At 44.5% G+C, this 26562-nt stretch overlaps 2 protein-coding genes and 1 long non-coding RNA gene across 4 annotated transcripts in view; all 3 read right to left on the bottom strand.

The window, feature by feature from the left end:
• Positions 1-12897, bottom strand: part of nat10 (N-acetyltransferase 10) — a 40804-nt gene extending 27907 nt beyond the window's left edge. The window contains exons 1-6 of one of the 2 annotated variants that reach the window (XM_079501954.1): positions 12718-12897; positions 8665-8783; positions 7399-7490; positions 6593-6764; positions 5728-5850; positions 5099-5160 (exon numbers count right to left, since the gene is read on the bottom strand). In XM_079501954.1, the coding sequence (XP_079358080.1) occupies positions 5099-5160; positions 5728-5850; positions 6593-6764; positions 7399-7490; positions 8665-8778 (563 nt within the window). In that variant the 5' untranslated portion in view covers positions 8779-8783; positions 12718-12897. Of the gene's footprint in view, positions 1-5098; positions 5161-5727; positions 5851-6592; positions 6765-7398; positions 7491-8664; positions 8797-12717 lie in introns of both variants that reach the window. The other variant, XM_079501953.1, reaches the window with a different exon arrangement.
• Positions 1-26562, bottom strand: part of LOC306923704 — a 75904-nt gene that overhangs the window by 27907 nt on the left and 21435 nt on the right. The window lies entirely within an intron of this gene.
• Positions 13947-26562, bottom strand: part of caprin1b (cell cycle associated protein 1b) — a 33380-nt gene continuing 20764 nt past the window's right edge. The window contains 6 exon segments of the mRNA XM_079501544.1: positions 13947-15189; positions 17002-17105; positions 19659-19859; positions 20756-20912; positions 25074-25148; positions 25151-25252. Coding sequence (XP_079357670.1) covers positions 15100-15189; positions 17002-17105; positions 19659-19859; positions 20756-20912; positions 25074-25148; positions 25151-25252 — 729 coding nt within the window. The 3' untranslated portion in view covers positions 13947-15099.

Raw genomic sequence — 26562 nt, 5'->3', positions numbered from 1 at the left:
ACGGGCTCCGTGAAAGCCATCAACGCCATCACACTACTCCAGGGCTCTGTCTCCCACATTTTCAAAACATCGGGAGAGGCATTGAATCTGGAGCAGCTCTACGAGCTACGGAGGCTCCATAAAGAGGCGCTCGCGCTGACAAGGTACAACACGGAGATGACGGGCAAGGCAATGGCTACTCTAGTAGTACTAGAACGGGCTAGATGGCTAAACCACTCCGAAACCAAAGAGAGAGCCTCTCTCTTGGACCAACCCATCCTGCAAGACAATCTTTTCTCTGGCACGGTGGCCGATCTCACGGCCAGACACGAAGATAGAGAGAAAAAGAAGCAGGCGGCGCAGGCTTTCATGCCGACGGAGAAAAAGCCTCCGCCAGGTAACAAAAGAAATAGATCCTCGTACGGCCGCTCTATGAACCGGAGGGACAACGAGAGGGAGCGCGGCTCCAGGCCTCCTTTCAAGGCTCCAGCGGCTGCCAGAGCCCCCTCTGCTTCGGGAGGCCAGTACCAACACCGACAACAGTCACAGCAGGATCGCAAGAAGGACACCGGGCCTCACGGCCAGCCTCCTTCCGCGGCGGCGGGACGGAAGCGTCAACGCCACGCGCACAACAACAACAAGCAGCAGCGTAAATGACATTGCGCCGAGCCTCGGGGAGACGTTGATGGAATCCGTCTCCCTCCGCCCCCACGTTCTGGGAAGAGCTTACGCTGGCGGCGTAGTAGCCTCGGGCTTTACGCCACTGGCGCAGAGAGCACCGGACAGAATGAGCGTTGTTGCACCGATTTTTGCGAAAAAAATGTCGTTGCATACTGTACCTCCCCTGTCCCCCTCCCTGATTCAAATAAAAATGTTGTGTGGAACAAAATGTTTGAATCCTTACCAGAACACACGGGGTATGAGCCCACTGCCACGCAGGTCAATGAAACGACCCGCGGCAGTCGGACGAAACGCAGATATTTTGACAGCTCGTCAGAGCGCTGCAAAAAGGCACAAGCACCATGCCAGTTTGATGGCCCCGTCGCTAGGGGGCGCCGTTTTACCACGGCAGAACATGGTGCCAGTGTTAACCAAGGTAACACAATGCCTGCCGCGGGAGGCACCCACTCTAACTCAAAAAAGAGTAGGGCTGACAATAAATCCTCTGACGCGGTGCGTTTCAAAATGGATAGAGTGCGGCGCACACACCTGGGTGGTGGACACCGTGAGAAAAGGCTACAAGCTACAATTCTCCGCAGAACCACCCACATTCGAGAAGATAATATTCTCTCAGGCAAGCGGACAGGCAGCCGTCATTTTGCGAGACGAAATAATTTCCCTGCTGGCCAAGAATGCCATTCAGGAAGTACCTCCAGATCAGAGCCTAAACGGTTTCTACAGTCGGTATTTTCTGGTAAAGAAAAAAGGGGGGGGAATGCGTCCTATTCTGGACCTCCGAGCCCTCAACCGATATCTGAAGGATTTTCGTTTCAAGATGCTGACCAATGCGGCACTGTTACGCATGATACGCAAAGGGGACTGGTTCACGTCAGTGGACCTCAAGGACGCCTACTTTCATGTCCCGATTTACCCGCCGCACAGGAAGTTCCTGCGGTTCGGGTTCGGAGGACGGGTTTACGAATACCTAGTTCTCCCTTTCGGGATGTCCTTGAGCCCCCGAGTGTTTGTAAAGTGTACTCAAGCGGCCATAGCCCCTTTGAGACAACGGGGAGTTCGCATAGCGAGCTATATCGACGACTGGCTCATGCTTGCGCAGTCGGAAAGCGAGGCACGACTCCACACCAGCTGGGTAGTGAGTCACCTGCAGTCTCTGGGTTTCAGTCTGAACTACGAAAAGAGCGTGCTCATACCAGCGAGGTCAACAGACTTCATAGGTTTGACACTGAACTCTGTCACCCTCACAGCTCGGCTGTCACAGGACAGAATGACTTCCGTTCTGAAGTGCGCGAGCTCGTTCCAGGTGGGACGCAGGGTCCCTTTTCGTACGTGCCAAAAAATGGCGGGACTCATGGCTTCTGCTATAACCGTGTTACGGTTAGGCAGACTGTACATGAGACCTTTTCAGAGGTGGATGCTCTCACTCAGGGTGCCCAACGATCGTCGTCATCGCCTGGTTACAGTCCAAACGGAGTGTATATCGGCGCTACATCCATGGAGAGACAGGTCATTTCTTTCCGAAGGAGTGTCCATGGGTCTGGTCGTGTCGAGGAAGATCATCACTACGGATGCCAGTATGACTGGGTGGGGCGCCACCCACGAGGGCAGAACCGCCAGAGGAGTGTGGGGCGACGAACTGAGGACCGCCCACATCAACTACCTAGAGCTGATGGCAGTATGGTTAGCCGTACGACACTTCGAACCCCTCATCAAGGATTGTCACGTCCTGGTCAGGACGGACAATACGACGACCATGTGCTACGTCAACAAGCAAGGGGGTCTACGATCCCGTCTGCTGCATGCGCTAGCACAAGACCTGACTCTGTGGTGCGACACACATTTGAGGTCAATCAGAGCCTCCCACGTCCCGGGGATACTGAACAGGGGAGCGGATCTTCTGTCCAGAGGGAGGTGCCACTATGCGGACTGGTCCCTACACGACGCGGTGGCAGCTCAGCTCTGGGACAGGTTCGGCCGACCACAAGTGGACCTGTTCGCCTCGGGGGAGAACGCGAAATGCCCGGAGTTCTTCTCCATAGCGGGACAGGAGTCTCTGGGCCTAGACGCGCTAGCGCACGTCTGGCCCAGAAGTCTGCTGTACGCGTTCCCTCCCATTTCCCTGATATCTCCAGTCCTGGAGAGAGTGAGAACCCAGGGCCTGGCGGTGATACTGATCGCTCCAGGGTGGGGCTCTTGGAGGTCGGAGATATCACCTCTCCTCTACGACCATCCGTGGCAAATCCCGCTGCGCAGGGATCTGCTGACGCAAGCGAAAGGGGAAATCTTCCATCCACGGCCGGAAGACCTGGATCTATGGGCTTGGCCCGTGAGAGGATGAACCTGGACGCGGAGGGCCTGCCGCAGGGTGTCATCGACACTATACAGAGTGCGAGGGCTCGGTCGACCAGGGAGGCCTACGACGGGAGGTGGCGTGCGTTTGAGAAATGGTGTCTACAGACGCAGGCGGTGCCTTTTCAGGCTTCTGTGAAAGTGATTCTGTCTTTCCTTCAGAGTCTGATGGACAAGGGCCTGTCTTACAACTCCCTGAAGGTCTACCTGGCGGCTATTTCAGCCTGCCATGTTGGATTCGGGAATGGCACTGTCTGGGTGCACCCTCTAGTGCGTCGATATATGGCCGGTGCCATGCGCCTTCTCCAGGTACCGAAGTCTATGGTTCCTTCGTGGGACCTCGCACTGGTTTTGGACTCCTTGTCTCGGCCGCCATTCGAGCCGTTGGAGTCAGTGGAGCTGCAGTTTTTGTCGTTGAAAACGGCGCTGCTGCTGGCGTTGGTAACTGCTAAGCGGGTCGGTGACATTCACGCTTTTTCAGTGAGCGAGGAGTGCACACGTTTTTCCGTGGACAGGACGAGGGTGGTCATTACGACCAACCCGGCTTTTGTGCCTAAGAACCAGTTGACCACCTGTATACCGGTGGACCTGGTGGAATTCTGTCCTCCTCCCTTTTCCTCGGCAGAGGATGAGAGGAGGCATACTCTGTGCCCTGTACGGGTCTTACGGACTTACATGGACAGGACGGCGGCACACAGGAAGACAACTCAGTTGTTTGTGTCCTGGGGCCCCAAGACCTTGGGCAAGGCAGTATCCAAGGTGAGGATCTCACAATGGATAGTGGAAGCCATAGAACGATCTTACTCGGCCAGGGGTTTGCAGCCTCCCATAAGGGTGAAGGCGCACTCCACGAGGGGTATGGCGACGTCCTGGGCTCTCTCCAGGGGAGTGTCTATCCAGGAGGTGTGTACGGCTGCAAGCTGGGCATCCTCCTCGACGTTTGCCAATTTTTACAGATTGGATGTGACGGCTGCGCCAGTGGCGCATGCTGTCCTCAGCGTGGCTTCAAAGTAAGGTCTGGATCTGTCGGGCCTCTGATTGGAGTGGCCCTGGGTCCGAGGTTCCTTCCTTTTTTCCGCCGGCCCCTTGAGCCGGGTGGTTTTTCGCTCCCGTCACCCTACAGGCAGAGGTCGGGACCCGTGAGTCTAGACTTTGTGGTGGCAAGAAGGGAGTGTATCGGGTCTTCATAGCGAGCTTCCTCGTGCAGTTTAGTTTAAATTAACTATAGGTTACGAAGGTAACCCTGGTTAATTAAATAAACAAGCGAGGAAGCTCGCCAAAACGCCCTTCTTGTAGGCAATGCCTCATGAGAAGGTTCCACATGTTTGAAGTGGAGACTAATTGGTTTATTGGCACCTTTATCACCTTTACCTGGGGGGGTGGTCAAGGTGCACCTTAGTCTCAGACCCAGCCAATGGATTGCCTGTGAGTGTATTAGAATGCTTCTGTGATCACGTCAGAAGACGCAATCTTCATAGCGAGCTTCCTCGCTTGTTTATTTAATTAACCAGGGTTACCTTCGTAACCTATAGTTTGTTTTGAAAGTGAAATATCCCTTTACCCATATCATAATAAACAATACAATTACAATTTAGGCATTTAGCAGACGCTCTTAATCCAGAGCGATTTACATTAGGCAAGAACAAAAAAGCATGGGAATACATCACATGCATTTATCATGAAACATGCGTAAGCTAAGAACGTAACTAGAACATATCTATATAATGACACTATACATATAAACTATACATATATACTATACTATGCTATACATATGTACTATGAAGTGCTATGACTACATACAATGCAATTATTGTGCTGTCTACATGACATGCTATAAGTCTGTTTCAAATGCTATCTAAGTCTAAAAAGTGCTATGTAAGGGGGTAGGGTAAGTGATGGCCATGATGGAGTCTGAAAAGGTGGGTTTTCAGACTACGGCGGAAGATTGGGAGTGATGCTGCAGTTCTGATTGCAACGGGAAGTGCATTCCACAGTTTTGGGGCCAGAAGGGAGAAGAGTTTGGGAGGTGTGGAGCGTTGTCCCGACAATTCAATAGACTGTATGAAACAACAACGGAGGCCTACTGTACCTCTCGTTGAATCTTCCCACTACGTCCTGATGTGCTTCGGTCCTGTAGCGAGAATGAACGTCCTAGAAGAACGGCAAAAAACACGCTTTCATGTCAACACTTCAACAACATTTTCACCTCACTGCTGATTTTCTGCATTCCTTTTTTTTTTTCATTCCACGATTTTGTACCGCATTTTTTGACCCAGTGTCAATTATCTAATGTAATCCTGGGCGCTACACTTCCTCTGCCAACCTGGGGGGGGCAGCGGACTGACCTCATGCTTCCTTCTATGCATGAGGAGTCCAAGCTGCTTCTTTTCACCCGACATGGGAGATTTTCCCCGGCCGGACGTAGCGCGTGGAAGGAACACGTTATTCCGACCAGTTCCTTTCCCCTACATCAGGCACCCCGGCTGGCCAGGGGGAGGTAGTTTTAGAAACCAGGATTACTGCATGTTTTTGTGAGGGTCAATGGGAGAACATGCAAACTCCACACAGAAAGGCCCTTTTCGCCAACCCCGCCTCGGGTATGGGCACTGATGACACGGAGGATGATAGCCCATGTTGGCTAAATTATCTCCAACATAGCAAAAACATAGCATAGCAACAAGCTCAACGATGATGACGCGGGCCATTTGTGTTGCTTACCATAGTCATGGTGTACAGCTGCTTCAGGGAGTTCATTGTCCTGAGCAGGATGACCACGATGCCCCCTCCTTCCACGGTCTCCACCGTCCTGGCCAGGAGGTTGGGGGTGAGTGCTTCAAAGTCCTGCAAAACGAGCCAAGAAGAGGAGAAGAAATACGGACATGTACAGTTGGAGGCCATCGATATTGTCCTTTTCTTTTTGCTGAGGTTTGCGTGATCTGCGCAAAAGGACAGTTAACCCATTTTGGGCGGGAACCCCTTTTGGTGTTTTAAACATTGTTATAATTTAGCTATTGAAAAATAGCAGATCTACAAGCTCATAGCGCGCCACCGAGTGGCGCGCTACGAGCTTGTAGGTCTGCTATTTTTGAGAAATCCTGAAAATATTTATTTCAGAAAACTAGAGGATTTAGAAGTATTTTTTTAAATTTTGGAGGTCAGGCCTAAATGGGTCAAATGATAAGGGACAATATCGGTGGCACCCAACTGTAGTGTGAACACATCACAACAGACAGACAGATGCTGAACGCAGCAGTGTTCATAAGCCGTTTACAGAGGCAGAACTGTAGAGTAACACAGTCACAGTCACGCACACGCACACACACACGCACACGCACACACACGCACGCACACGCGGGTCCCAAGCATGTACCGAACCGAACGTGCTTGGGTACCAGGTACCCATTACAATAATTCAACTTCAGATCAACTAATCAAATGATTCCCGAGCGCAAATGATTCCCTCATCGCTCCTTGGCTTGCGGCTCACCGCTCCAAGAGATGGGTCAAATGCGGAGAATACATTTCACTGCGGTAACGTGTGTGACAAATAGTAAGACTTTGACAGTACACACTACACACACACCTGTAGGACACACATGCCGTATGTCATCCCCAGGATCTTGTGCGTCTCGTTGTAGTAGCAGTAGCGGATGTTGGTGGCGGCCACAAACAGCTCAAACGGATCGTCCTGGTTCAGGCTCAGCATTCCCGTCTTGATCTTCTTCTGCAGATGCTTCATGCGCTTCTTTCGGTTGCTGTTGACGACACGAGAGCGAGAGAGACACACACGTCGTCACCGCTTAGCCCTCCTTCGTGGCAGTGTTGATTTCGTCGACTAAAACTATGACGAAAAATGTTCGTCGACTACCTTTTTTCCACTGAGGAAAACTAAATGGAAACTAAATGGAAACTAAGCTATGATGACTAAAACGTATTGACAATTTCGTCAACAAATAAAAACTAGACTAAAATGTTAGGAAGGGACTAGTGGACAAGAGATCCAGTATAAGTCATTTTACACTTGGTTGCATGAAAGCCGATCTACAAGCTCACAACGCGTCGCAACGTGGATCAAGCTTGGAGCTTTAAAAACAGTTTAAAAACTGTCATTACGATGGCATTAAGGCCCACCAAAATACATTTTAAATCAACTGTAAATTTAGTAGACTAAAATCTTATGATATTTAGTCGACTAAAACTAGACTAACACCAAAACATACCAGGTGACTAAAATGTGACTGAAACCAAATTAAAACTATTGAAGAGACTATGACTAAAACTAAATTCAAAACACTGCTCCGCGGTCGCATTGGAAGTGGTTGGTTGCACACTGGACGCGTTTTTCGGAAAAACGAGCTCTGTGTGCAGGGACCTTAAGAGGACGTTTACCTGCTGAATCCAAGCTCTTTCTTGTAGCACCAGAGGACGGATGGCCGTGCCCTGACAGTGGCTTTAGACAACATGTGATGCAGAATGACCACCTGGGAAGAGAGAGAGAGACGTTTATAAGATTTAGAACACTTTCCTGGGGTCTTTATGTGTGTAACTAATATATGGTTTTAGATTTTTAGCACACTTAGACACTGGGCTCACTTACTTCCTGGACTACATGTTGTCTCAGTAAGACAGCCCTAACCCCTATCCATAAAGGAGGAGCAGTGCACCAAAACATTATGGGAATTGTAGTTCAGGAAGGAAGTGAGCCCAGTGTCCATGCCATCATGGACACTGCTAAAATCTAAAATATTTAAAACCACATATTACACACATAAATGAAAGTGTTCTAAATCTTCTAAACTTCATTAACATATATATATGTTTAGCGAACAGCTACTCAATGCAAGCTACGGCGACACGTTGCAATGATCTGTCCACTATCAGGGTTGAGATCCGGAATCGATCCAACAATCGACAAACAATGTTATCACATTGTACAGAGCTGGTGATGTGGGGCTTCACGACACATCTGCTATACAATTACAATACAAGACAGGTGCTTCTTCTCAAGCTTTTACATCTCAATGACCATCTTAACCCTTTTAGACCTGAGGACGATTCTACAAATGTCTTCAAAATCCTGACAGTTTTCTGAAAAAAACCCATATTTCTTTCTATGTCAGTCGTTCTCAAACATTTTCATTTCAAGGACCCCCAAAAATATATGTAATTGGCCGCCGCCAACCCCCATCTGAATATATGTTGTTTCAGGGACCCCCTCCAAGAAGCAAAGAGTTGAGTTAAAATCGTTCACTCTGACAAAAATAGCAGATCTACTCTAGATCTACTTGTAGATCTGCTATTTTTCAATAGCTAAAAGTATAACACTCGTTAACCCATTTTTGGCGGGAACCCCTTTTGGTGTTTTAAATATTATGTTATAATTTAGCTATTGAAAAATAGCAGATCTACAAGCCACCGAGTGGTGCGCTTACAAGCTTGTAGGTCTGCTATTTTTTGAAAAATCGTGAAAATATTTATTTCAGAAAACTGGAGGATTTAGAAGATTTTTTTTTTTTAATTTTTAGGTCTGGCCTAAATGGGTTAAAGGGAACCGTCAAGGAATCGGAATCAATGAAATAAATGAAAGTAAAAGTGAAACATTGAGAGGAAAGTGTGTTTCCGTGATGTGACGATAATATAAGGACGAGCACTGACCTGGTCTTTACCGCGGTCTCCGACCACGATGAACAGGCTGCGCTGGTGCAGGGCGACGCCATTCTCGATCTGCACGCGGATCCTGTTGTCTATCTTCTTACGTACCGTAGCCATGGTGTCTTCTAGTGGCCGCTGGAAGAACAACACTCAGGGATTAATCCATTGAGACCTGGAACGCATCCATGTCACGTTTGAGCGTTTAACCACATTACCTATTAACCCATTTTGGGCGGGAACCCCTTTGTGTTTTAAACATTATGTTATAATTTAGCTATTGAAAAATAGCAGATCTACAAGTTCATAGCGCGCCACCGAGTGGCGCGCTATGAACTTGTAGGTCTGCTATTTTTGAAAAATCGTTAAAATGTGCATCAAATCTTTTCGAAAATTGTCATGATTTAGAAAACTTTTTTTTTTTTAATTTCGACGTCAGGCCTGAATGGGTTAAAATAGGGTGCATTTTGCATCCCAAAACACAACGATCTCTGCATCCACAGGATGCACTACAGTACTGTTTTTTATTCTAGTTTATTTTTGTTAGCTTTAGTTATAATAATCATTTCTTCTTCTGTTTTCTACATGAATATAACCACATTATAACCATATACAATGAAATGGGAGTTAAATGCTGCAATTTGTAAAAAATGGCAAAATATGACTCCTAACGTCGTTGAAGTGGGACATCTAAAAGACATCTAAAAGACCAATCCCTGCATCCCGGGACTCATTACATTGAAAACCTATTTACATCACTGGATCATTCTCATTTTGAAATTTGAGCAAAAATCGTGCAGCACTAGTTGGCTTGTTTTTTGCTAGAAGGGAGACTTTGCCACAGTAGTTGGCGCCAGCTGCCACATTTTAAACGTAGTATTAAATGTTCAACAACTACAGACTAAAGACAAAATATTTTCATAGAAAAAAAATGAGAATCGTGTTTGAGTCGTTTTGCTGTGTTCCCTATGTAATGTTATGTAAATGTATTACACTGTTTGACTGTCTGTTTTTCCGTTTTGTGTTTCCTGTGAGGACTGCGGATGAAAATTAGCAACTGTGCTATATCCGGTGTATTTACGTCCATGTGACGTCCATTAATATGCATTGTCCTGTCCAAATAAACAAATAAAGTAAGTAAAGTTATCTCAATTCTCGTGGGGGAAAATCGAGATTCACATGTGAGCAAGAATCGTGCTGCACTAAATGCAAACGACTGATTAGTTCAACTGCTGAGGAGTCGATGGAATTCGCAATCATTTAATGAGATAATTGTAATTATTCAGCTGTTTAACTCATCTAGGGCTTGTAGATTGGCTATTTTTCCACTATTTGGTCGGTTTTTGATTATAGTAGGCTACAGTATTTATTTGCATTATTGATGTCAGTCAGTTATTTATTTGTATATTAAAGTAATTTCAATTTGGCATACTGTTGTATGTCTCCTCAGTGCATTTTGTTTGTTTACAAAGCCAAAAAGCTAACATTAATGTAATTTTGATTTACAAGTTCCAAATGTGTAATATTGCCAAAAACAATTAAATCCTAAAACACAGATATCTGTAATGACACTAAAAAATACGTCAAAGCTCTATTGCTGGTTACTTAGGTTAGAAGTTAGAACCCGCCACAGTGGTGTTCAACTAGAACTTAAACCAGGATGCTTCGACTTCGACCACTAACTTGGAGGACTAGGCTTCTTGTCACGATGACTAAGCCAGTTAGATCTATCCATATATGGGTTCTACCATATCGATCTGATATCAGCACTGGGTCGGCTCGGGCCAAATATAGGGATTGTCATACTAGACATGTCATATGTCATATAGCCCAACGTCCTAGTCGGATATCCCCATATATGGGGACTGAATATCCAACGAACACTCTCCCAGATCCGCTAATGTGAATGGAAGTGACTAGTGAGAGTCTTCGTTACAGACACTTAGGGCAGTATTATGCGTGTCTTAAGTACCAGGTCTTATTGTCTCCACCAGGCCGAAGGCATGGGGAGAGAGTATGTTTTGCACTCCGTCCGTGTGTGTGTGTGTGTGTGTGTGTCCTTCCGTCCGTCTGTTACCAGCTAATCTCCGGCACCGTTACCCCGGTCGATGCCAAACTTTGCACACAAACTCCCTGGATGCCAACGATGAACCTCTGCCCCACATTTTCCAGAACGGCCTGTTATAGCGCCACCAGGAGGCCGCTTTGTGCAAAACAAGTTTTTGGACAGTACACCTACAGATTTTGTCCAAACATCACACAAATTGGTACACAGTCTCTCTAGAGCCATTCAACGAAACAGGTCTTTCAGAGTGCTCAGTTTCAATGTGTTTTCAATGTAAAACACATTTTCTAATATTACTCCTTCAGATTTTATCCAAATTTCACGCAAATCAGTACACATGTTCTCCATAGTCATGTGATCAAGACGGGTTTGTTTGATTTCTCATAATCCACCCTCATTGGCTACGATTGGCTTCTAAACTTTTCAGGAGTAGCCCGCTTTGTACCCGTTTTGAAACTGTGCATGCATATTCCCACTAGGCTGAGGAAGAAATGCCACTTGACAGTTTTCGAATCAGCCTCATGGTGGCGCTACAACAGGCCAAGCCGCGTCACACACACACACACACACACACACACACACACACACACACACACACACACACACACACGTTTATATATTACTCCTACACATTTGGCCAAACATCACACACACTGGTGGAGACCTGTGCCCGGAAGGGCACTTTTTCTAGTTACTTAACTTAAGACCTGGAGGCGTGGTCAATGCTGTTTGGCCACTCAGAATAGCCAAATGGCATTGATCACGCCTCCAGGTCTTAGGTTAAGTAATAAGACCTGGTACTTAATAAGACACGCATAATACTGCCCTTAATCTTCAACTTAACTTTCATCTGTGACAGCCCTGTGATGGAATCAATGTAGCCTTGGATCAAGAAGACTATGACAGTCATAGATACGGTCACGGCCACACAGCCAACTCAAGGTACGGCCACGGAGCCGACTTGGGGACCCAACGCAGCTCCTCCAAGGACAACAAACAAATTAACGGAGCTGAACGCGAATCCCCCCCACCGCCCACCCCCTTTTTTCCCTCACTGTATATGTTTCTTTTCCCTTTTTACCTCCTTTATGATGAATTCCTGTTCTGTCTATAGAAGTGTCTATTTGTACGTCTCTAAATGTTTTGATGATTTGAACATGGTGGACCCTATTGGAAACAAGTGTAATGCTTAAGTGGGTCGTCCACTCACAGTTAACAGCCTTTGTATTGAGTTTGTGCTTGAAATGTACTGTAATTCTGCAAACTGTTAATAAATTCTTCAATCAATCAATCAAATGTATTTTAATCAAATCTTACTTTATATGGCAATGTAAACATCAAACAAAATACATCTATGATAGACAGTCTTCCTTGATCCAAGGCTAAGAATCAACAATGCACCAACTAGTTCTAGGCTAGGGGGGGTCCCTAGCTCTGGTCCATAGCTCTAATGCCGCTCTTCACCAGTATTATTTCTTACAGTAGTTTTATTTCTTACATGTACAAGGATCTGTATTTTGATCAGTTTCACTACTGTTATCTAATATCTCAGACTCTATCCACATATCCACAATGACAGACCAAATCATGTCTTAACAATAATGCTATTAGATTCAGGGGTCCCACAAATACAAATCTCATTTAATTGGGGGTCCTTAGCTCTGGTCCATAGCATTAAGGAGAAGTCCTTAAGGCTATGAATAAGGTTTAGAAACACTGTTGTATGAGGCGATCTATATGTGGTTAAATCCACGGACTGCTTATCAAACACAAATCTGACAAAAATAAATTATAACAACATGTCTGGAACAGACAATACAAGTCTTTGATTGACTGAACGAATGCAGAATGGGTACATTTCAAACGAAAAGTTAAAAAACTGTTACTTGAGGATATAGAACCAGAAAAGGCACAAATAAATACTTGTTTACATAAGAGTCCTCCATTTTCAATTCATCAGAAAAAGTAAAATCACCTTAACATGTAAACAACACGTAAACGCTTACCTCGTTGCAGTTATAAACACTGGAATATTGTATCTTTAGATATAAATCCAACTGTAGAGGCTTGCAGAGAAACTAAACCGCTGCCATGATGCTTCTGACCACTCACTCACGTGGGGGCGACACGGCTTCATGGAGGACCCCGAGGATGACGTCAACACTACGCGACACGCCGACACTCAAAACTCGACATGCCAAGTTTCGCCGGACTTTATTATGCATTTATTTATATTATGATTAATTATGCTTATTATGATTCATGTAACTTTTGTTGTTTGGCAACGTTCATCAGTATAGGCCCGGGTTTCACAACAACTTCCCTAAAGCCAAAGAGGGCTTACAACTTCGTAATCATAAATTCAATTGGTTTGATGGATAACATAAAATTAATAATTAATAACACATCCATAAGGCACTTCAAATGTGTTGGAACACCAAAAGTATTGTTTCCCCCAAAACAGGTCTAAGTGCGACACCTAGTGGCTGAATATTGACGTTCATCACACATCACCAGGCAGTGGAATTATTTTATTTTTTTCCTTGTTATTGTTAAACTAAGTAGCAATACTACAATGTAGAATTATACCGTACCAAACATAAACATTGTGCAGAATGGTTGCTTTCACAATCCCAGTATTTGTAACACATGATTAATAATGCATTAAATGCAGCTGGTTGAGGTGGGGGTTGAGTTGAATTACTTCATGTCTGCTGGGTGGCTTAATAGTTCATACAAAATTATATAATGACTGTAGTAGTAGAATAAAAAATACAATATTTGCCTCTGAGATGTAGTAGAGAGAAAGTAAATACCCAAGAGAAAAGTAAAAGCACCTCTAACCCGTAAGAAACGTACATTATTGTGTGTACTTTCCAACCACTGCTGGTGAAGAAACACCATGTCTAGTTACAATAGAAAATAACGACGTAACAAACCTTTTTAATACAATTCATTGGTTGCAATTTGGTTGTAATCCAATATTTATATTTTATAGAACACATTTATGCCATATCACAATAGTATAATATCCCAAATCACAGACAATATACAGTCCAATATGATATGCATATAATATTGATGTCCCTATCACGTATTATTGGCTCCATGACGTGATCGGCCCCGATTTCCACTCACGTGATCCGACCGGGACAACCCTAGTTGAAAATGTGTGATCATGACATTGGTATAAAATAAAAAATGAAATGCTCCAAGCCCTGGGTATGCAACACATCTTTATTGAAACTGAAGCCACACCAATTTACAAACCAAGGAAACAAGCTTCTTAAAAATAATAAAATGTTTTTTTTTGTTTTTTTTCCCGAACCCAAAATGACAAACAAAAAAAAGGGGAGGAGGGGGGGGGGGCCTGCAGACAGGAGTCCCAGCGATTGGACCAGCGGTTTTGCAGATGATTATGTTGAGTTTTCCGTACAAAAAAAATAACTTAGAAGTCTTTCAAGTTTACAGGAATATGCGAACACAGGCTCGGTAAGTAAAGTAAAGTAAAAAAAAAAAAAAACGATGATAGGACTTTTAACAGCTTGGCTTGTGTTTAGGCGAACATTATCAAAGCAGGAATACTTTGATCAATGGAGCCTATACAAAAAAATAAGAGACCAGTGATTAAAAAAAAAGAGGAAAAAAAAACTGAACATCAAGTTATCTGGGGCAGATGCATTCTGGATGTGATTTCTCAGTGGTGGTGTCGTGAAGGCAACAGGAAGAGTGGGCACTAAGGAAAAGTGGGCACATCGATTGGCAATTGTTTTCCAAAAATGTTACAACTACAATATTTGAAAGGCAAGTCATAATTCCTCCAGTCTGCCACTCTGACAGAACTCACTTCAAGAATAAAGTACTCTATCATTGTGATAGATTTGTCCTCTGATGTATACTCTTTTTCACAGTTCACAGTTCCTGTAAGTAAAAAAAAATAAAAAATAAAAAGAATCTGCCTGTTTTCCATTGAATAAAGCTGAAGAGGTGGATGCAGTCGTTTCCGTAATCCAAAGACAAGTGACTCTGAAAATGACTCTCCCCAGTTAAGGACTTGGATGCCAATTTAGGCCTAACATTTCTACAATTGCAACAAATTGCTACCAAACCTGTTTATCCAATCCTTTTGGGCATGAACAAGAAGTTGAAGGATATATTTTTGGGACGTTGTATCGTGCATGACAGTTCACGTCATGTATACTTACTTTACATTACTTATTTAAGACCCTTTTTTCCCAAATATTTTTTTTTTTTTATAATTTTGGACAAAATGGCCAGTTTAAAATCGAGGTGCCCACTCTTCCTTAGTGGCCATGTCTTCTTGTGTCCGTTGTTGAGTTAGTGGGTTAGTCACAGTCAATAGGAACAGTGGCCGTTCAGGAGCGCATGGCCTGGCCGGTGCCTCGAGGGGCTCCTCTGGGGCCCTGGCTGGCTCCTCGCTTGTAGTTGCTCTGCTGGTAACCGTCCTGGAGGCACACACACACACACACACACACACACACACACACACACACACACACCCACACACAGGACCATTTTATTATTTTTATATCCCACGATTTTGTAACCCATGTTTCACCCCTGTGTCAATTATCTAATGTGATCCTGGGCTCTACACACCCTCCGCCAACCTAGTCCCCATATATGGGGGACATGGGGAGAGCAACGGACTTGAACTCATGCTTCCTTCATGCCCGAGTGTCCAAGTTGCTCCTTTACACCTGACAGGGGGGAGTTTCCCTGGTTGGACGTAGCACGTGGAAGGAACACGTTATTCCGACGTTACTCCTTTATCCCAAGGGCCATTAGACTATGGGGGTCGTGGGGGGGAGACGGGGGGGGGAGGGAGTTGGTCAGTTGACGTATTTGCTTTGCTTTTTAACTCGTGCCTTTTTTAACTTATAGCTATTGCCTTTTTTACTGCTTTCTAGATGTAATGTATTTTTATATGTTCATCATGCTCTTTTTATTCTGTATGTATGTTTTTACACTGGAGCTGTTGGACAAAACAAATTTCCTTCGGGATCAATAAAGTATCTATCTATCTATCTATCTATCAGTTCCTTTCCCCTCCATCAGGCGCCCCAGCTGGCCAGGGAGAGGTAGTTTAGAGACCAGGATTACTGCATGTTTTGTGAGGGTACCTACCCTAGGGGACACGGGGAGAACATGCAAACTCCACACAGAAAGGCCCTTTCACCAACCCCACCTCGGGTATGGGCACTGATGACACGGAGGAGGAAACACGCCGCCAGCACCCACAGCATCCCCAGCGGGAATCGAACCCAGGACCTTCTAGCTGTGAGGCAACAGCACTACCGACTGTGCCACCGTGCCCCGTCTGCTATTTTTTGACTTTTATACAGATTTTATTTTTTATACATGATAAAAGTTTGAGAACCAGTGCGTTGAGGATCTGCTTTGATGGACAATGCAATCTGTAAATGTTACGTCTCACACCAAGCACCAGAACTACAGTATAACCATTGTCCATGTTATAGTTGTAGACTCTGCCACCCACTTCAGTAACTTATTACTAGTTTTTTGTTTATATGCATCTTTATAGTTCCACTTGGTGTGGATGGCCTCTATTACCCAGGCCTCTAACCCAAGTCTTCTGCACAAAGCTCTACTGCTGCAGAGCTAAGACAGAAAGCCGCCCGTTCGGACTGGGGAAATATTATGCAAACTGTCCAAAACGGTTCTCTTTTTATCATCATTTTAGATATAAAGGTTACAATAGAATAAGAAGAATGCCTATACGGAACTGGCCTATCGGCTCGTTCCAGCAGCAGTGCAGGTGTGCCATCAACCCATTTGATACGTAGGACAGGTATACTCGTCATAATTAATGTTGCGCCATGTGCGGGCCTCGTCTTAGGGCGTTGAATATCGCCGTTAACATTGTCTCGTTGCATTACCCACTGGTAGTTGGTGTTGGGGCAATTCAGGGTCATTATTAATCCATTGAGACCTGGAACACATCCATGTCACGTTAGCGTTTAACCACATTAACCATTAACCAATTTTGGGCGGGAACCCCTTTTGGTGTTTTAAACATTGTTATAATTTAGCTATTGAAAAATAGCAGATCTACAAGCTCATAGCGCGCCACCGAGTGGCGCGCTATGAACTTGTAGGTCTGCTATTTTTGAAAAATCGTTAAAATGTGCCTCAAATCTTTCCGAAAATTGTCACGATTTAGAAAACTTTTTTTTTAAATTTAAACGTCAGGCCTGAATGGGTTAAATAAATATTATCATCAACATCTTTCATACCCGTTGGTAGTTTCCGTTTGGGTAATCCCGGGGTGCGCTGAACTGAGTCTGTCCATATCCAGAGTTTGGAGTGTTGGCGAAGGGAGGCCGGTAATCGTAACCGCCTGCAATACAAAAGAATTTGAAAATGTTTAAATTACAATTCATTTGTTCAAATATGGTATTAACCCATTTAGACCCGAGGACGATTCTACAAATGTCTTCTAAATCATGACCTCATGTTTCTATATTAGTGGTTCTCACATTATTTCATGTCAAGGAACCCCAGAAGATTTATGAAATTGGCTGCTGACCCCCATCTGAAAATATGTTGTTCCAGGGACCTCCCAAGAAGCAAGGTTGAGTTAAAAATGTTCACACTGAAAGAATATTTATATATATATTAGGGCATTCACTAATCGATTTATCGATTTCATTAACACAAGTCGATTCAGATTAGGAGAAGTCCAAAAAAATAATAATCCCCATATCATATTTTTTGCTCTATGTGTGCGCAGGGCCGCTTTTTGCGTAGTGCGAATGGTGTCGCCGCACAGGGCCTCGCACATGCGAGGCCTCGCGCTAGGCAGTGTTTTCTTTTTTTTTTAAACAATAATCGCATCGCAGCCCGTTCCGTCGCAGTTGATTTTTCACCTATTTAAGCTGCGGTCGGTTTGGAGCCCCCCCCCCCAGGGGGGCATCCGACGGCCGCGCGTCGCCTCCTCCTCCCAACCGGCGTAAGAAACGCCCGGCCGTCCGGACGTGGGGCCCCCTGTTGTCCCCCTTTGCGCTGCGCAGTGCCGTGCTAGCTTGCGCTGCAGAATTAGAGCAGATCTACAAGCTCACAATGCGTTGCAGCGTGACGCGTTGTGAGCTTGTAGATCGGCCGCGCCACCGCGCAACGCAGTCGAATTATACACACAATGGAAACGAAACAAAAACAAGTTGAACACATGTAGGCTAGTTGAGCGGTGTCCCACTATTGACTGGCTGAATTTGAAGTTTGAACTGCGCTGTGTCAGAGAAGTAACAGATAGAAGCGCGGAAACTTTATCCCCAAACGATATCCCCCTCACCTCCGTGCTGGAAATAAAACGTCTGGCTTTCCGAGGCGTCCGTGCTGACGCAATGACTGGCCTGTTTCTGGTTTAGCTTTACGCGCGGGGCACATCATATGAACCTCTCCGTCTCCGGTCAGTGCAGGTTGTTGTTTATTTGCATGGCTCAGAAAATAAGTAACAAACTAACATGATAACATTATCGAGGAGGAGGAGAAGGTTCACGTGGAAGGTAATGCAGATTGTATTCTGATGATGTGCCAAACTGCTGCTGGCTGCTGTGATGATAATATATAGACCTATGTCTTCTATATTGTGTTCTGAAGTTCTGGCTGACTGCCACTAGTGTTAATGTTATATTTTGTATTGTGTTCTCAGGCCGCTGCGCTGTGCTGCGCGCTGCTGCTGCGCTGTGTGCCAATGATGCCCCCTCTCCTGTTGTGTTCTCTTTTCTGGTCTGTGTACGACGCACACACTGTTTAGTATTTACTATTATAGTTTTATGTTTTGATAATCAGCGCTTTGCCATATAGATGATACATACACTGTGCTATATTGGAGAGGCCAGTGTGTGTGTGCGCAGTGCTTTGTTTGACATGCTCCGTATTTGAGCGCGCGCACCTCCACCCGCCCCTGTTAACAACCCCGTCCCGTCCCGTCATACAAAACGATAAATCGACTCAACTTCGACTTTACTGTCTGACTTGGAAAGTCGACTTGGAAAAATCTCAAGTTGTTAATGCCCTAATATATATATATATATATATATATATATATATATATATATATATATATATATATTCAAAGATTTGCACCACATTTTTAGGATAAAAAAATAGCAGATCTACAAGCTCGTAGCACGGCACTCGGTGCCACGCTATGAGCTTGTAGATCTGCTATTTTTCAATAGCTAAAGTATAACAATGCTTAACCCATTTTGGGCGGGAACCCCTTTTGGTGTTTCAAGCATTATGTTATACTTTAGCTATTGAAAAATAGCAGATCTACAAGCTCGAGCTTGTAGGTCTGCTAATTTTGAAAAATCATGAAAAAAAATATCTTTGAATATATTCTTTCAGAGCGAACGTTTTAACTCAAATCTTTGCTTCTGGGGGGAACAACATATTTTCAGATGGGGGGTCGGTGGCCAAATAAATACAGATAATTCAGGAGGTCCTTGACATGAAAAAGGTTGAGCACCACCACTGACATAGAAACATAGGTTTTTCAGAAAACTGTTAGGATTTGGAAGACATTTGTAGAATATGGTCAAAATAACACCAAAATGGGTTAAACCATTTTTGGGTGTTTTAAACATTATGTTATAATTTAGCTATTGAAAAATAGCAGATCTACAAGCTCACCTCGAGCTTGTAGGTCTGCTATTTTTGAAAAATCATGAAAATGTGCCTCAAATCTTTGAATATATATTATTACAGAGTGAACATTTGAACTCAAATCTTTGCTTCTGGGAGGTCCCTGGAACAACATATTTTCAGATGGGGGGGCAGAGGCAAATATAATTTTTGAGATTTTTTTTTAAATTTCGACGTCAGGCCTAAATGGGTTAAAGAGCGATTAAACGCTCGGTTTGTCCACTCCAGTCCACTCCAGTCTTACCTCTGAATCCGTTGGCTGAGCCTCTGTAGCCGTTGATCATCCCCCGGGCGTTGCGGGGCCCGCCGCGGGACATCCCCCGGCTGTTGTAGAAGGACTGAGGTCTGCCGCCGAAGGCCGCGTTCTGCTGGGCCGCCCCGGGGTGGCCCGCCGCTGCCGCCGCAGCAGCAGCAGCGGCGTCGTCTTGGGAATGGAAGGCACCAACTACATGGAAACATTAGAAGCAGTGGTTTTTAAACCCATTTTGACCTGATATCAGATTCTAAAAAATGTCTTCTACATCCTGACAGTTTTCTGAAAAAGCTATGTTTCTATGTCAGTCGTTCTTCGATTTTTCAAAAATAGCAGATCTACAAGCTCGCAGCGCGCCACCGAGTGGCGCGCTGCGAGCTTGTAGATCTGCTATTTTTCAATAGCTAAAGTTTAACATAATGCTTAGTTAAAACACCAAAAGGGGTTCCCGTCCAGAATGGGTTAGAGGAGCATTCAGTGATTTGGGTGATTTGGGAAAAAAACCCGGTCCACCCGGTAACAAGATGTGCACATGCACACGCTCTACAGTGGGGGAAGTACAACAGACCAACAGCACGTGCACCAAGGCCCGCCCCACTCGATCATGATTGGAGGAAGGCCCCTCTCATCCTGATTGGATGAAGGCTTTGACCCCCCAAGCCCAAACCGAAACTAGGTTTTTTTGACCCCAGGGGTTAACTGGGGACAGGGAGGAACTCCTTATATGGTCAGCGGACTTTATAGTAGGGAGGATTATCCAAAAAATAAGAAAAAATAAGTGATATTTGAATTAAGTGAAATCACTGAATATACCTTTAAGCATTATGTTATGCTTTAGCTATTGAAAAATAGCAGATCTACAAGCTCGTAGCACCGAGTGCCGCTCATAGCACGGCACCGAGTGCCGCTCATAGCGCGGCACCGAGTGCCGCTCATAGCGCAGCACAGAGTGCCGCGCTACGAGGATCAAAGCCGACTTGAACATTAAAAATCATAGTGTTTTGGCTCTATTATTTTGGGGCCCACTAGCCCACAGGTTGAGAAGCAGTGTGGAGGGGGAAAGGTTAAAGTGTTGCACGTCTGCTCACCAGACTGCAGCTGCTCCGACGGCATGTCCACCTGCTCCACAGGGAGCGGCTGGGATTGGCCGTTGAAGCCCTGGCTGTAACTGTTCTGGTATTGGCTGGCCGGGTCCAAGGCCTCCGTCTCATTGGCTGGAGGGACCGGGGCGTTGAGGTTGAAGACCTTGAGTGGGACGAAACAAACAAAGAGCAGGATTGTGTCAAGAGCAATGGTTCCCAAACTTTTTCATGTCAAGGACCCCCAAATTGACACTAATGACCCCCATTTGAAAAGACATGCCAGGGACCCCCATAAGAGAAGATTTGTACGGCTCTAGCAGTGATTCTCAACCAGTTTAATTTCAAGGACCCCCCAGTTTGACATGCATTGGTCTACGGACCCCACATTTAATGGCATTTCTATCTCTGGGACCCCAATTTATATTGTAAAATCAATGTTAATCTAACTCTGAGAGTGTACAAATGAAACCAAATGGACCTGTCAGGGTCCATTTGTACACTCTCTGAGTTACATTAAAAACTTTGAACAGGATTTAATGGAAACCAACTGGGAAGGGGTAACCAGAGAGCCAGATTTAAACAATAGTGTAAATCATTTCACCTCAATCTTGGGCAATTTAATAAATAAATACACTAAAACGTGGAAAAGCAGGCCAAAGAAATATTCTCTCCCTTGGTTCAATAAAGAAATCCTCCAGCTTACTAAAAAGCGAGATCTGGCCCTTAAAAAGTCCCTAAAAACAAAAAACAATACTGACCACCTTCTCTTCACAGGCTTGAGGAACAAAGTGCTGTCTGAGCTAAGGAAGGCCAGGAGTAACTACTTCCACAAGCTTATTGAAGAGGCTAATGGCAACAGCTCTAAACTATGGCAGCATATCAACCGAGTAACAGACTCAAGTAGGCACAAGCACGCTAAAATAAATAGTCTGAAAGTAAACAATAGCCCTGTTGACAGTAATATTGCTATGGCAAATGCTTTCAACAATTTCTTCATCGAGTCTGTAGAGGAATTGTCCAGTAATTTTAGACCCACTGAGTCACCCTCTGAGGAGACTGACAATGCCCATTCAGATGATTTCCGAATCAAAGAGGTATCCAGTGATGCAGTAAAAAAATGCATCGCAAATATGAGTAGCTCTATGTCAAAGGATATCCACAGTTTATATGCTGAACTAATAAAAAAAAATCAGACCTGCTTGATAGAGCCTATCACCTACTTAGTTAATCTATCAATAAAAACAAATAGGTTCCCAGAGAGCTGGAAAACGGCAATAATTGCCCCGATCCATAAGTCAGGAGAGAAGGACTTGGCTAGCAATTATAGACCTATTGCCATTCTTCCTGTTGTCTCTAAAATATTAGAAAAGATTGTTGCTATGCAACTAACTGAATGTTTAGAGTCTAAACAACTACTGCACCCACAGCAGTTTGGATTCAGACCTAAACATTCCACAGAGACAGCTAACTGCTACTTACTAGACAGGTTCAAGGGTCTACTGGTGAGGGGACATGTTGTGGGGACAGTGTTCTTGGACCTAAAAAAGGCCTTTGACACTGTCAATCATGGAGTCTTGTTGTCCAAGTTAAAACACTTTAAAATATCGGCAGAAGCTTTACAGTGGTTTAAGTCATATCTGGGAGGGAGACAGCAGTGTGTCAGGGTCAATGGGGAGAAATCAACGCTGCTCCCTAACAACATGGGAGTGCCCCAAGGGTCGGTACTTGGACCGCTGCTGTTCACCATGTACATTAATGATCTTCCAAATACCTGTCCAGGCGTTAGCTGCCAGATGTACGCTGATGACACTGTCATCTATACATCTGCTAAAACAGCCAGCATGGCAGCTACGCAGCTGACACAGGAATTGGAGAAGATCTCAAACTGGCTAGAGTCGTCACAATTAACTCTTAATGTACAAAAAACAGTTTCAATGTGTATCTCCATCCGCAGCAGGCCTGCTGCGGATACCTTTGAGGTACGCATCAAAAATGAAACTCTTGCTGAAATGAGTGAAGTAAAATACTTAGGAATAATCTTGGATAAAAACTTAAAATTTGAAAAACAGGTAAAGCATATATGCAAGAAGGTTAAACCAAATCTAAATTGTTTTCGGCATATCAGAAGGGACTTATCAGCTAAAACTGCACAACTGTACATGCATGCTATGATTTTCTCACACCTAGCATACAGCGTTACAACATGGTCACAATCCTCTAAAACTGTCTTACAACCAATAACATCAATATACAAACAGGCTATAAAAATCATGGATCAAAAACCGATGAGATGGCACCTTTGTGGTATCCTAAAAAAACACAACCTTTTTACGTTTGACAATTTTGTGTTTTTTTCTACTACCAAATTGGTTTTTAAATGTTTACATGGTCATGTTTCACCTTTGTTCTCTGGACTGGTTGATAGACTTCCGACCACTGGTAGAGCAACCACACGAGCCTCAACAAGTGGTAACTGTATTGTTCCTAGGTGTAACAACTCATTCGGACAGTCTGCCTTCTCAGTAAAGGGAGCAAACTTATGGAACTCTTTGCCTACGGCTCTAAAAACTAGAGTCTGATGGTAACGTGTTCTACAGAGGACTCAAACTATGGTTGAAATCAAATCAACTGTGTTCACATGTATAGCTTCTGACTGGTTACTGGAATGATTATGTTTACTTTTGTATTAGAGATTATGTAATGGATTTTGTAATTGTGCTGTAAATATTATTAGAATGTATAGTCTTTTGTACTTGATTGGGTGTTTTTTTTTAACTATAGTGTCCCTGTAGTTTTTAGAAAAGTCTCCTGTGGACAAGTGGTGAAAATTAGCACATGTGCTAACACACTGTAAATGATGCATCTACTAATTGTACAACTGTGCAATGAGCAATGTGATTGTTATGTCCATATCAAATAAATAAACATAAACATAAACATACAGACCCATAAGGGTCCATTTGGTTCCGAACTATCATTTAGCTGGGGACTCCCTGGAACTCCCTCAAGGACCCCTGGGGGTTCCCGGAGCCCACTTTGGGAACCGCTGGACTAGAGCAATGGCTCTCAAAGCTTCTTCCCCGGAAGAATTAGTTAATATAGCATAAAAATCCATTTAAACACTTCTGACCCCGTTTCATACAGTAGCTCAGCTATTTAGAAATAGTACATTTTTAACTGTTCAAAATAAAATTTGGAAAACATTTTTAAAACCTTTGACATTTTGAAAATTTTAAACAAAATAAGTCTACAGCCAAATACATCAATTTGGGGGGGGGGGGGGGGGGGGGGGGGGTCCTTGACATTCTCTGCACTATAGAGCCACAGCACGCAATGTCAGTAAGATGTAATTTTAGAATTCATGTCAAAAAGGAAAAACAGGGTTAAGTCTAAAGTCACCTACAATGGATGATGGCTTTCTATTGTCCATAAAAGTAGCAGCAGTGCTTGTTATTTTCCTATTGAAGTCAGCTATATGGCAACATGCAAACAGACACCTCTCTCAGAACGCAACATAAGCACCATGACCCACTTTAAAACCCATTTTGGGCGGGAACCCCTTTTGGTGTTAGCATTATGTTATGCTTTAGCTATTGAAAAATAGCAGATCTACAAGCTCATAGCGCGCCACCGAGTGGCGCGCTACGAGCTTGTAGATCTGCTATTTTTGAAAAATCGAAGAACTGTCAGGATGTAGAAGACATTTTTTTAATCTGATCTCAGGTCAAAATGGGTTAATAACAGCTTAATTATTATACAGGAAGACTCTACTACACAGCACTGTTTCTCAACCTAGGGTCCGGGGACCACCAGAGGTCTAAATGGACCCTTAACCCATTTAGGCCTGGCGTCGAAATTAAAAAAATGTCTTCTAAATCATGACAGGATTCTGAAATACCCATGTTTCTATACGAGTGGTGCTCAATATCTCATGTCAAGGACCCCAAAAATTATATGTAATTGACCGCCGACCCCCATCTGGAAATATGTTGTTTCAGCGACCCCCCCCCCCCCCCCCCCCCCCCAGAAGCAAATATTTGAGTTAAAAACGTTCGCTCTGAAAGAATATATTCAAAGATTTGCGCCACATTTCCGCTCTCTGAAACCTCCTATTGCAACGGTGAAGAGGTGCACGCACATCCACAAAATGTCAACGGGTTGCAGGATCAAAAAGAATAACTGAGAAAGGAGAGCTTTCGTCCCCCAAACGTTGTTGGCCTGAGGCCGAAATTGTTTTGGGAGCTTTTTTTTTAAACGGTGTGCGGGATCTCTCCCTCTTTCCTTTCTCAGAAACCTCATAATATTTAGTTTGTTTTGGTCTTACCGTCTGCATGGACTGGAATGGCGCTGCGTTGACGTTGATCCCGCCGCTGTGGGCGGCGGGTGGCGGCGGCGGGGGGGAGGAGCTTTGGAGACCGTCTGGAACGCCGGCGGCGTCTGCGAGGCGACGGGGGGGAGCGATGTGGGGGGAGGGGGCTGCTCCGAGCCCAACGACATGGAGGGCTGAAGAGGGCAGAGACATACGTGTCACATACATAACTACTACACCGGTGTGGTTTTTGGCAGCAATTTTTTTATTTTAGTTTTAGTCATTTAGTCTTTTGAATAGTTTTCCTTTAGTTTGTCGTCACATTTTAGTCACCTGGAATGTCTTAGTGTTAGTCTAGTTTTAGTCGACTTTTTGGTGGGCCTTGATGCCGTCGTAATGACTGATTTTACACTTGCTGAAAATAGCCGATCTCAACGCGTTGTGAGCTTGTAGATCTGCTATTTTCAGCATGCAACCAAGTGTAATCTCTTGTCCACTAGTCCCTTCCTAACATTTTAGTCAAGTTTTTATTTGTTGACAAAATTGTCAGTATATTTAGTCTTAGTTATCATTAGTTTTCATCTAGTTTCCATTTAGTTTGTCAGTGAAAAAAGTCGACGAACAGTTAGTTTTAGTCGACAAAAACAACACTGACTGTACAACGCAAAACATGGCCGTGGACTGGGCTTAACACTTTCAGTTTCAAAATTACACACAAGCTGTTTAACCATTAACTTCCCTTATTTGCAGTTGAGCTTGGTGTTGTAACGTCACTGTCAACTTGAAGTGAACTCAGAGTTCACTTCAATTCGGCATAGAGTAGCGCAAACATCTCTCACTCTGTGCTGATTTATGATCGTCTGCACCTTTGTTAAATTGACACACACACATGTACACACACAGAGGCGTCTGGGAGAGGGGGCGGGGGCGCTCCAAGCCGACCGCAGCAACTGCGAAGGAACGGGCTGCGATGAGATTATTGTTTCTTAAAAAAAAATTAAAAAAAACACTGCCTAGCGCGAGGCCTCGCATGCGCGAGGCCCTGTGCGGCGACACCATTCGATCTACCCTAAAAGCGGCCCTGTACACACTACACACACACTCCTCTCTCTCTCTCTCTGTCGCTCTAAGTAATTAGTCTCATGTCACGCAGCTGCGCATAGTTTCTCCCGGCGGATCCTGCCGGGAGCTGCCTATGCCATAAAAAGCATAGGTGAGTTCCAGGCTACTGTCAACTGAGCCACTCCGCTGCTCAACAGGTTTTCTTCACAACCATGTACTGTAACCCTTAAGACCTGAGGACGATTCTACAAATGTTTTCTAAATCCTGACAGTTTTCTGAAATGTTTTTATATCAGTGGTGCTCATACTATTTCATGTCAAGGACCCCTAGAATTATCTGTATTTGGCCGCCGACCCGCATCTGAAAATATGTTGTTCCAGGGACCCCCCCTAGAAGCAAATATTTGAGTTAAAAACGTTCGCTCTGAAAGAATATATATAT

Source organism: Electrona antarctica (genome assembly GCF_951216825.1).
Source record: "Electrona antarctica genome assembly, chromosome: 5".
Classification (NCBI taxonomy): Eukaryota; Metazoa; Chordata; class Actinopteri; order Myctophiformes; family Myctophidae; genus Electrona; species Electrona antarctica.
This window is presented reverse-complemented; position numbering and strand designations above follow the sequence as displayed.